The 12,890-nt window shown below is 40.7% G+C and overlaps 1 protein-coding gene across 1 annotated transcript in view; it reads left to right on the plus strand.

Moving 5' to 3' along the window:
- SHB (SH2 domain containing adaptor protein B) overlaps positions 1–12,890 on the plus strand; it is a 301,020-nt gene that overhangs the window by 119,131 nt on the left and 168,999 nt on the right. Inside the window, exon 2 of the mRNA XM_040361035.1 lies at positions 3,308–3,428. Coding sequence (XP_040216969.1) covers positions 3,308–3,428 — 121 coding nt within the window. The remainder of the gene's footprint in view (positions 1–3,307; positions 3,429–12,890) is intronic.

Here is a 12,890-nt window from a genome sequence, read left to right on the forward strand (position 1 = left end):
TTAGCTAAACTTTAAGTCCATCCTCTAAATTCTTACATGTGTTGTTTTGAACAGCCAGTATGTAGAAAAATTAGTGGTGAAGGGGGACTTGTGGCTTTACCCAATCAATATCTGCTTATTCATTCTTCCTTTGCCTACATGCAAAAGTGTCCCTCCTTCCCATCTTAGAAAATTGGGAGCTATGCATTTCTCCTCTACATCTACAGGAGCTTAATGCAGACCTTACACTACAATAAAAGAACCGCTTATCACAATCGCATCTCAAATCACCCAGATAGGCTATAATAAACCAGACGTGCGGGGAAAGGAGGTGAGAATACCTACCAGTACTTGCCTTACAGCCAACTTCAGCACTGGAGGTAGTGACGTAGTGACGTCACCTTTCTGGCGAGATCATGGAAACACTGAGAATCCCAAATCTCACGAGAAGACTCTCCAGAACAATGTAGAATTTCTAGAGATTTGGGACCCTCAGCATTCCCAAGATCTTGCCGGAAAGACCCATGTTGCCTAACTAGTACAGTAAATTCAATATAGTTTCCTGAATTTTTCCCACTGGTGTAGTTTTTTTTCTTCTTTTTCTTCTGTCTTTTATTATTGCACACAAGGGCTGTTCTGTCTCATTGGCTGACAAACAGAACTATTAACAGCCAAAAAACACAACGTCAGAACAGGTACTATGAAGTTATGATCAATAAAAGCGTAGAGTTCAGACTCATGCCATCTGTACTAACTTAACAGAGAAGCATCTCCGACATTCAGGAATATATATTTGCATACAGTTATTGTCAAAGAGGTCTACTTATAGTTTTAATAATAGCATTCCAATTCTGCTACCAAATTAATAGGTCCATCCATGTTTGACAAATTTGATTCAAAAAAAGTTTTACATGCTTAAATGGCTTTTTAGCAAAAGCTGAAGAATTAGGCCTTGTACACACGACCGAACATGTCCGCTGAAACTGGTCCGTCGGACCAGTTTCCGCGGACATGTTCGGTCGTGTGTAGGGCCGACCGGACAGTTTCCCGGCCTAGCGGACAAATGTTTCTTAGCATGCTAAGAAACATGTCCGCTGGAAGCCTGTCCGTCGGACATGTCCGATGGTCAGTACGACTCATTGGACATGTCCGCTGGCCCGAGAACCCGCGCATGGCGTCGAAGTGATTCGACGCATGCGTGGAAGCATTGAACTTCCGGGTTCGCGCATGTCACCGCGTCATCATCGCCACCACGTCACCGCGTCGTCTGTCCGCGGGGAATTTGGTCTGATGGTGTGTACAGCCATCAGACCAAATGATTTTCATCGGACATGTCCGCTCGTCTGTACGAGGCTTCACATGACCTAATAGCTTCTTATGTAAATGAAACAGGGGGAGTCAAAGGATTATAGGTGGAAACGGGAGACTCCTATGCAGACACGGGGACCATATACGCTACAAACTCCATGCAGGTAGTGCCCTTAATGCAGTGCTGAAAGACAAAGGTGCTAATCACTGTGCTAGCCATCTATAGAAATATAGACCTAGAACTCCTCTTCCTTGTTCTACAGTGTCCCAACATGACTTGCCATAGAAAACGTTGAATTGCTTTGTTTCGAGTGCAGACACTATTTTGAATCTAGCCAAAGGCACTGCTATTTTCATCAACGTTAACATGCTTTGCAGTCACCAAATGTAATAATACTTTTAAACCCACAGACCCTTCCAGCTAATAAAACGAAAAGCTGGTGCCAGTAAAATGTACAAAAAAAAAAATCAGCTTTCTCTTGAAGTTGCCAGGGGCACAGTGGATGTATATGCCCCAGTAGTCATTAACATATAATCCAAGTGAAGTTAATATATCTGTAATTGTGTAGGAAAACCATGTCAGGCAGGTGGAAAACTGTCATAGTAAAAAGAGAAAAATATTCCACTATAAATTCTAATGAGTTGGGTATTTTACATTTCGGTATTTTACATTTCGGTATTTTAACAGGAAGAGCAGACAAGCCTTAGCAGAAATGAATATAAGGTGCCATGTTAGATTTAGAGAGTTGCAAGGAATTAAACACAGCCATATAATGAATATCGCTTTTCAATGCACACATTTTTATGATGATTGTGCAGCATACTGGATTTTTTAGTAAGCCTTTAGTTCCATTTTTTTGCATCTATTTTCTTCTCTTCCCATCCATTTTTGTTTTCCTTAACTGTATTTAGTTCTTCCCAATGTTCATTCTGTTGCATGCTATAGTGCAGTGATTTATTGTTTGTAGTGAGGGTGATGCCCATCTTGGAGGCACTTCGTCTTACCCCTTGTACCTCCATGCTTGGGTCTTGGCCTTATACAATACTTGTCCAACTTCTCTTTCCTTTACCTGGATTTGAAGAGCATAGAAACATTTTCAGCTTCAGTGTGACTGTGGCTGAGGAGTAATGCTGTCCACGTACGTGTGAATTTCAGCCCGTTCCTAATTAACCAGTCAAAATTTGCTATGTTGGTGGCGTTGTTGGCCTCCTTTTGAATTGAAGGATCAGGGTGGAACTTTTTTGGCTGAGTGGAAGCTGCATCCAAACCGATGCAGCCAATGTTTGGGTATTCCAACATACACCATTGGTTATCAGAACACAATTGCACAGCAGGGGGGTTCCTCCATCAGCACTGTTAGTGTGGATAGCAATTTTCTTTTTTCTTGTTCAGCCCGAAGACCCCAAAATCTGCACATGTAAGAATAACATTTCCTTCTTTTGAAGCTTCAGTAAGAGATGGCATGGTCCAAAATGAAGTACTTGCATAGTGGTGTCTCCTTAGATAACCCGCAGTGCTCTGGGTATTCTTTTCCTTATTTCTTTTTATTTTATTTTTTATTGTAAACAAACTTGTATATTTAGTGATTAGAAAAATCCAAGTGACCCAAAACCATTATAGTTGCCTTTTAAAAATCCTTCATTAGGGTAAATATATCCGGATACAAGTATGGGCGCTTCCATTGATGTTTTTAACATTTTTGAAGGTTCATTCTGCTTCATCTAGCCAGCAATGCTCTGTGTAGAAAGAAGCATGCATTCAGTGAAGGATAAGGATGACCACCCCAAAACATGCACTCACAAAAACAAGTCCCTTTATAGACTCCTCTTATTTTTATGCCGGCAGCTCCCTCTTCTTTTTTTTTTGGCTCATGGCACCCTACAATATTTTTCGGGGTTCTTAGATGTGCATCCTTTCTAATGCACTAAAAACAACAGCTTTTATTTGGTTTTATGACAACAGCTTCAAAAGCAAGAAGTAGTGAACTTTTAGATAATGAGTATTTTCCTCTTCTTTCAGGTTGCGATTGCTGATGACTACTCTGATCCCTTCGATGCCAAAAATGAACAGAAGAACAAAGTTGTGATAACTGAAAACAATGGCTACATGGAACCCTATGAAGCCCAGAGATTGATGACAGGTAAGATAAATGTATCTAATGTTTTATGTACAGTACATGTTAATACACTGTCTTTCACACAAGCGGACCCTGCCAATGTATCTGCCTGGTCAGGTCTGTCCACTCCACTTATGCAAAGCGAACACGGGCACAGACCGCTTTCTTCTATAGGCAGTCGGATCTAAGTGGACTGCTTGTCCATTTACATCCTACTGTCATCCAATCCAATTCGCCAGACGGACGGGGGAACAGATCCCACATCCGTCTGTTTTTAATGGATCGGTGTAAATGTTTACATCCGCTGCTCCATAGAGGGCAATGGATGGTCCGAGTGGGTCCACCTAAAAAAAAAAAGACAGGCGGACCCATTCGGTTTGCCCATGTAAAAGGGGCCATACATTGCCCAGCCTGTGTGCACCTCTCCCCGTTTTGCTAGTTTTTAGTTGCTCAGAGCTGCTGCCCTTTTTGCTTTGCTAGACTGTTGCAGACACATATAGTTTAGCGTTGGGGACTACACCTTAAAGGGCCATACACATAGGCCAAATATTGGATGGCATTGGCCGGTTTAATAGAAACCGATCTGCAACCAATTAGTGCTCTCAGCCAATGGCTGAGAATGCTGACTGGTGTGTTCTGGTGGGGAGGCAGTCTCCCTGTCAGAACACAATAGACTGGCGGGGTAGATCTCTGTACTGACATTGCATAGTTCGTGCAGTGGCTTATCTCCAGCTCTTCAGCTTTTTTTTGTTCAGCTCGCAGAGTTGAATAGTAAAAAAATTAATAGTGTATACTAGGCCACAGGTGTCAAACACAAGGCCCGCAGGCCGAATCAGGCCCTCCAGGCCATTTCATGTGGCCCTCGCACCTCTCCTGCAGCTGCAGGAGAGCTCCAGCCCTTCTCTGGTCCTCCTTCAGACCCTGTACTTTCTCCTTTCAAGCAATGCATCCAGCTTCTTCCCAGCAGCAGCCTAAGGAAAGGGGGGTGTATTGTGATGTAAGGGAGAGTGGGGGACTCAACTTCTGATGGTGGGGTGGCTCTTGACATCTAATGAAAGGGGAGGGGATGCTCTGGACATCTAATCTTACAGGTAAAACCGGCCCTTTTGAGGGCAATCGTGCTGATATGGCCCACAATGAAATTGAGTTTGACACCCCTGTACTAGGCTCTAAATGTGTCAGATTGATATTAACATGCATTTGCTAATACATTATATGCACAAAAAAACTGTTATTGCCTGCACAGTTGAAACAGTTGTTTTTCTTTTTCTTTTTCAAACTGTGCTAAGAAACTTTTATATTAATTTGACAAGTCATCTGTAAAGAAATAATTCTTAAAGTGGAATTCTACTAGTATATGCTTGAATTGCATATATTTTTAAGATTTTTTTACCTGCCAAAAGTTTTTTTACATTTTGGCCAACAAATAAGATTACGGCTACTTTTTGTTTTGCCATTATTGCTTTCTGTCTCAGCTTTTTCTAATGAAGACTGGAGGCAGAGAGGTGAACCTAGTAAGCTGAATTGCTCAACCAGGAAGCTGAATTTCTTAACTTGGAGCTACATGTACCTGTACAGCAGATGGGAAGAGGGAGGCCCAATGCTGTCTAGCAACAATAGTAGTGTTATAATTGACTGTCAAGAGCGCAGAGATAACTTCTTCAAGGTGGTTGTGCTTCTTTTACTGTTCAGCCAGTAGCCTGGGGTGGATAGGTGATTAAACACGTTTAAAGTGGAAATCCAGGGAAGAAAACAAGTTGCATTTTAATGATACTTTTTCCCGGACTGGACTACTTCTGTGTAAGGTACAAATCCTTGTCATTTACTTTCTCTTCTCTCCCCATGTCCATCCACAAACCGCCTTGTATTCTGTGAACAAAATACAATCATTCTGTGAAAGGACAAGAGGAGAAAAGGGATGGGTAACCAACAAGAACCCTTCACTGTATGGAGCTGTAGCACTCATTACTGTCCCAGTCGCAGCGCTGGCTGTACCTTCCGACATTTCCGAAAGTAGGATTTTCACTTTACACAGCAGTGATCTGGACCTAGGATAAGCATCATTAGCGATGCATTGTTCTCAACACAGGTCAACGCGGTTTTTCCTTGAGTTCCACTCCAAAGTGACATTGAACTCAGGATTACATACTTGAATATCATTTATTTAAACCAAACTTCAAAAGGATCTTTTATTGCTCTTGGCCTCCTTCAAATGGGGTGGTCATGTTCATTCTTGCATGGTCCTACTGTATGTAGGAACGTAGCTATCATCTCTTAGCCACTCCTGAGATGGACTAGAAGATTGGTAGTGTACATGACTGCAACTGGCATACGCTGCTCGTTCCAAACAAGGGAAGTTAGGAATAAAAGGATACGTTTGGTTGTTTTTGCAGGGTGTTACAAGGAGGAAAAACACTGTAAGAAACCATTTAATCAAATATAAATTACAGGATCATTTCAAAGTAGATGTGAGAGAATTATTTTTGGACCATGAGCTCATTTAGTGACTGTAAATTTACTGAAGGAAAGTGTCTCCTTGATTGCACTGTTTGGCAGGGGTCTCTATATAACCAGACTGTCTGATAAGAATTACAAAACCTTTGACACGTACAATAATTCCGATGTATGTATTTAATTTATATCAGGGGTCTCCAAACCTTCTAAACAAAGTGTCAGTTTATTGTCCTGTAGACTTTAGGGGGCCGAACTGTGGCCAGTGAGAATGGAAATTTTCTTGACATCAGTGAGAGGAATAGTGACCCATCATTGGTTCCCGGGAGAAATCGTACCCATCGTTGGTGTAGGTGGGAGAAGTAGTGCTTGGTCATTGGTGTCAGTGGGAGGAATAATGCCCTGTTGTTGGTGTTAGTGGGAGTAATCCTACTTCATCATTGGTGTCAGTGGGAAGAGTAGTGTTCCACCATTGGTGTCAGTGGGAGGAATAGTGTCCCGTCATTGGTGTCAGTGGGACCAATTGTAAGCCATCTTTGATGTCTGTGGGAGGAATAGTGGCCCGTCTTTGATGTCTGTGGGAGGAATAGTCCCCCATCGTTGGTGTAAGTGGGAGGAATAGTGCCTTGTATCAGTGGGAGGTAAAAAGGGCCTCAATGGCCAGATAAAGGCATTCAAAAGGCCCCAGTTTGGAGACCACTGATTTATATAGTTAGCAGGTTTCCTGAAGTTCAGTGTTAAATCACAGCTTTAGTGGCCCCTTTAGCCTTGGATGATCGGAATCCACATTTTTTCAGAGATGTTAAAAAGTCCGTAGTGGCGTACTATAAACTATCTGAAGAGAAACTCGAAATACGGTGTCAGAACATATATGAAACATGGATCTCAATAGATCATTGCAGACTGTTCATTAGAAAATGTTTTCCATTATTTACTACTTCCGAGAAATAGAGTGCAGTAAAACAGAGCTTGTATAATTAAATCTGTATACTAGTGCTAAAAAGGGGAAGAAAAAAAAACAAAGAAAATGAGATGTCAGTTTTCAAGGCCTTTTTGTGGATTTAAACATATGACAGGGCTATCAATTTCCTTGTAAGCAGCAGTTCTGTCGCTGTGGGTTGCCATAAATTAACAGTCACGTCTATAATTTTCAGTTTCCAGCTTGTGTTTTGTCCTTGGCTGGATCAATCTGACTGACAGACAGATAGGTTGGCTTCAAGAACCAGCTTGGCAATTTGTGTCTCTAGGAAATATCAGCGTGTCTGCGATGAGAAAATATAAACAACTCAGAATATATTTCCATATACAATCTTCTTTTTTATTTTTATTTTCAGCAATATGATTAGGATTGGGGTTGCTTTGCGGTAGTAATAAATAATTGAAAATAAGAGTTTTTAATGATGGCTTGGTTTTATTAATCCAGAAATTAAAGCATATAAAAAACCCTGGCAAGATTGGGGGAAAAAAACAAATGCAGCCACCACATGTAAGGACAGTAAAGCCGCAATATATTACATTTTTTGTGAAATGGTGGCTGCATTCGTTTTCTGCTGTTTTTAAAGTTGTTGAAATGCTCAGACATAAAATATAAACAAAGCATACAGTATCCCTCTGTAGTGGGTACTCAATTAAGAGCACCAAGTGTCACTTCTGTCTGCTGCTTCGTTTCTCTGCTATCAGCATGAATCACTTCTGACAAGTTTTCCTGACTCCAAGAGAAAAAAGGTGACAAGGGAAGAGACTCCAGCTGATTGATAGCCTCGGCTCTGTTCCTCTGTGAAGGGGGTAGGTGTATCTCTTCCCACCAATCCGCTCTCATCAGCGCTCAGACAAGCTGTATACATTTTCCACTTTGAATGGCTGTAGAGAAGAGGGCTGCAGACAAGCAGGTAAAACTTACGTAGAAGTGTAGGTTTCATCTCTTTGTATCACTTCACTGGGTATATATAATGGTTTACAACCACTTTAGGTATAAAACTACTGATTTTGTGCATACCTTTGTATGACAACAGGCTGGGTCATTTTCTACGAGTCCAACAGAGGTCGCTGGATATGATGCTTTGCGGTTCTCTGTGTGTTCCTTTCACTATTTTTGCCTTTACTGCTTTCTGATCTGAAAGCCTGCACAGACGCTTCTGTGTTCAGTCCCCTCTGCTTTTGTAGTATATATCAGATTTCTCCCATAAGCTATAGAAAATCACTATTGGAAAAGCTGGCTTTACATAGTCAATATAGGCAACAGACAGGACATTACTTGCAAACAGTATTTTTTTTACAGATACATATGTGCTCAAGATTGCATAACCACAAATGCATGAAAACTTTATTTTTTTTTGGACCTTTTAGACTTGGATGCCTGTATGTCTGCTATAATACGTGTAGTACTCTAATAAGTCACACTAATAGACAACATAACTTTTACCCACCAGGGAATGAGAGCTCTGTGATGAAATCCTTGTCGTTTCCAGGAGCATTCATCACAAAAGGCATCTCTGCAGGAAGCCCTCCCATCTCCTCACCGCAGTCCCAGGCTGCCTGAAGGAATGAGAGACTCAGGAACCATCACTGGTGGCAGCAGGATAGGGGTAGTCCTTCCCAGTGCCATAAAAGTGATCTGGTCGCTGTAATGGCACACAGTTTTACATACAGTAACTGCTGATCGCCGACTGAAGAAACAGTACCGGAGATCATGGCTTCAGCCATGATCCTGGTATTAATCACTTGCTATCAATATATACAGGGTTAAATGAATAACACATAAATATCTTAACGCACGATCGGAATTTTCGACAAGAAAAGTTTGGTGTGAGCGTTTGGTCGGAAATTCCGACCGTGTGTAGGCTCCATCGGACATTTTCTGTTGGAATTTTCGGACAGCAAAAATTTGTTGTTTGGTTCTCAAATTTTCCGACGGGAAAAGTTCTTGTCAGAAATTCCGTTTGTCTGTATGCAATTCCGACGCACAAAAATCATTGAACTTCATTTTTCTGAGCTCATCGTAGTGTTGTACGTCACCGCGCTCTTGACGTTTTGGAATTTCCGACAACATTTGTGTGACCGTGTGTATGCAAGACCAGTTTGAGCCCAAATTCTGTCGGGAAAAAAATCCACGGTTTTCTTGTCAAAATTACCGATCGTGTGCACGCGGCATAAGAAGTAAAGTTATTGATGCTTAATGAATGTACATTTTATTTCTGCCTGGAGTTGGATTTAAGTAACTGGTAGTGCCTCTTGGAGCAGCAATATCCTGTACCAAACATTTCCTTTGCTGCTAATCTATCTTGTACAATGTTTAAGTGGAATGTTAGACCGCAAAATGTTTTAGCTTATTGATATTTTTGGCAATCTTTGTGTACCACTTTGGCAATCTTTGTGTAAACATATGTATCCAGTTCAAGCCACATTACCTTGAATGGGTTGAGGTCTGGAATCTGACTCTGGCTATTCCAGGATTAAAGTCTTTCTTTGGTTAATTTACTTCCATGTTTCATGGCATTGTCCTGCTTTCTTTTTCAACTTCCTACCAAGTTTTAGTTGTTGGACATTTTCCAGTAAAACTTCTCAATTCAAATTGAAATGCTCTATCTATAATCACAAGCTGTCTGGCCACAAGGCAGCCTCAAAACCGTGTGCTTTACAGTTGGAATAATGTTTTGTTGTTTTGATTATTTTATTTTTTTATCCTCAAAACATAGCATTGCACATTTCTGCCACCAAATTCAGTTTTTACTTAAAGGATCACTAAAGGAATTTTTTTTTTTTTAGCTAAATAGCTTCCTTTACCTTACTGCAGTACTGGTTTCATGTCCTCATTGTTCGTTTTTGCTTTGAAGTAGCTGTAATTCTGCTGTGATCTCCACACTTCCTGCTTGTCTGGCTCCTTATAACCACAGTACTGGGAGCTTGTCACGGTGGTCTAAGCTGTCATTACTGTGTGTCTAAAACTCCTCAGAACCAATCAGATTCATTTTAAAAACATAACACTGCCCTGGATTTGTTTGTTTTTGTTCTGTGTGTCTCTTTACTTCACAGAAACATGAAACCAGTTTAAAACCTAAAGTGAAATTAGAGGCAAATTATATGATTGAATTTAATCTATTTTTAATCATTTTTAAAAGGAATCAGTTAACTTTTATGTCTCTATACCCTGTAAACAGTCATTTCAGCAAAAAAAAAAAAAATTCCTTTAGTGACCCTTTAATGCGTTGAATGACCATTATCCCTAAAACATTGTGGAACATCCAAGTGTGGTACCTTGAGAACCTAAATCCTAGTACACACAATGAGAATGTCGGACAAATGATTTTTGCATGCTGGTTTCCTATCGAAAATGAAGAGGTTACAAAAGTTATGAAAATTCTCAGAATACAACTTCAGAAGTGATGTAATGCAGGCCTCAAAATTTCAAGTCCTCAGCTGCTAGCCAGCCCCCAAGGGTTACCCACCACCAGTTGCCCCACCCAACCCCTAAACACACCCTCATAAATGATCTCATGAAATGACACTTGAATGTTTTATGCAGAATTAGGTTACAAAAATAAATATTAACAACTACTTTAGAACAGATCCTATTCAACACCGCCTGCCAGCGGTGCTAGCCCCCCCCCCCCCTGCTCCCAGGCAGCCCAGGCTCACAAGCCATCATTTGAGTAGGCGTGTGGAAAATTTAAGGGCTGGTAATGTGTTGTATTGGAATGTATTCTGTCGCTTCTGAGCATGCGTGGTCTTGGTCTTCCAATTTTTTCGGAGGGATTCTGTACCACGGAGTATATAAAAATGTGACTTTTTGGCATTGTACGAAAAAACTGTTGTGATCGGCTCACAAAAGCTGTGTTCTACGGATCAGATTATCATACGGTCGCTCCGAAAGTGATATTTTTCATCCGATTCTCTTATAGTGTGCACTAGGCTTAAGACACGCAGTATCTTTTTGTGAACATTAATACCATGCGTCAGCATTCAAACCCAAGAGATTCCTGAATTCCTGATTACCACCTGATGTCACTATGTCACATAAAACAAATTTCTCTTGCCTTATGCTCATTATGAAATGTTTCTGGAACGTTCGATTTTGTTTTTCATTAGAAAACTTTCAATTTAATTTGCCAAAGTAGAGAATTTGTTAGCATTCAGTCTGAATCCTTGGTATATATTATTTTTATTTGAATGAGATGTTGGAATGTAAGGAATTTCCAAAAGGAATACAATAAAACCTTGGATTTATAGCATAATTGGTTCAAGAAACATGCTTGTAATCCAAAGCACTTGTATATCAAAGCAAATTTCCCCATACAAAATAATGGAAACTCAAATGTTTTGTTCCACAACCATTTATTCATAGGTCCTTCAGTTTATAGTCCATATAAAAAGATTATAGCAATGTGATAGGTTGTGTAACCATAAAATGTCCATCCACAAATGGAAGCCTCCACAAGGGGATTGGAAGAAAAATCCAGCAGGAGCTACAGGGTATAAAAGAGAAGAGAGGTGCCTCCAAGGCCTTGTACACACGGGCAAACATGTCCGCTGAAAACGGTCCGCCGTACCGTTTTCAGCGGACATGCCCGCCCGGAGATTTCTGTATGATGGCTGTACACACCATCATACAGAAATGAGACAATCCGCGCGGACAGACAGCGCGGTGACGTGTTCGCTCCGTCGCCGCGACGATGGTGCGCGACGCTGAAAGGTCAATGCTTCCACGCATGCGTCGAAGTCATTCGACGCATGCGAGGGATGGCGGCCGCTCGGACATGTACGGTAAGTCTGGACAGACGACCGAACATGTCCGACGGACAGGATTCCAGCGGGCATGTTTCTAAGCAAGTTTAGAAACATTTGTCCGCTCGAAAACGGTCTGGCGCGCAAATGTACGCTGGAATCCTGTCCGATCGGCCGTACACACGACCGAACATTTCTGCTGAAACTGGTCCGCGGACCAGTTTCAGCAGACATGTTCGGTCGTGTGTACGGGGCCTTAGTGTAGCAAGATGTTGCTAAATGTTGTGTCTTTGATAAATATTGCTACACTTCGAGGCTCCTCTTTTCTCTTTTATAAACAGTTGTGACATGATGCTACTTGTATATCAAGACATTCCAATTCAAAATGTATTAAAAGAAATTGCTGGTCTTGCAAAACACTCTCAAACCAAGTTACTCTCAAACCAAGGTTTTACTGTATACAAAAACACTAAGCACTGTTCCTTCTCATAACAATAGTTGCCAAAGTTTAATTCCATTTCACAGCAGTAGACAAATGTACCCTTGGAAAAGGCTCTTCTAATGTGTTTAGCAGCTGGAGTTTAGCGTTACGATGTATATTCTGCATAACTGTTCTTAGTCATGGAGCATCAGAGAGTATTTGGAAAGGATGAGTAAACTGTATGTAACCAGGATGGTTCATACTGTGGAAATATTAAACTTTAAAAGGAATTTGTGGGAAAGACAAAGACTGCCTGACTTGTGCAAATTTATTGACATCCAGGTTACTGTAGTCACGCTTTTTCAAATGCTTTAATGTTTTCTGGAAAAGCACAGTCCTATTTTACAGTGTATTCACATTTTTATACTTCACTCTTTTTTTTAAAGCTGTACAGCACAAAATAATAACATTTCTTTTTTAAATGCAACAAAGTATAAAGTACCTGAAGCTGGTTTGATATTAAAAGGTTTCTGCAATCCCCTACACAGCAAAACTCACAATTGGAAAGTGTGGGACAAGTAAGACACTCTTTTGTACAGTGATGTTTATTCTTTGCAGAACACAATTTTTTAGAAGGTGTTCCTAGTGGAAGGTAGTTTTATAATTATGTATATGCAAAAAATGCCACCATCTAATTGTGTTTTAGCTATATTTCATGAAGCTACCAATACACCTTAAACTGTAGTCAGGCTCCTATATACATGATCCGTGTCCAACAAAACCAACATTCCCTCTGCAACAGCAGAGTGGGTATTCCTTGTTTTCTAATGTATTTCTTACACTCCTTTAAATTTATTGGCTCTATTTTATTTTTTATTTAAAATAATAAAAAT

Source organism: Rana temporaria, chromosome 1 (genome assembly GCF_905171775.1).
Source record: "Rana temporaria chromosome 1, aRanTem1.1, whole genome shotgun sequence".
NCBI classification, from domain to species: Eukaryota; Metazoa; Chordata; class Amphibia; order Anura; family Ranidae; genus Rana; species Rana temporaria.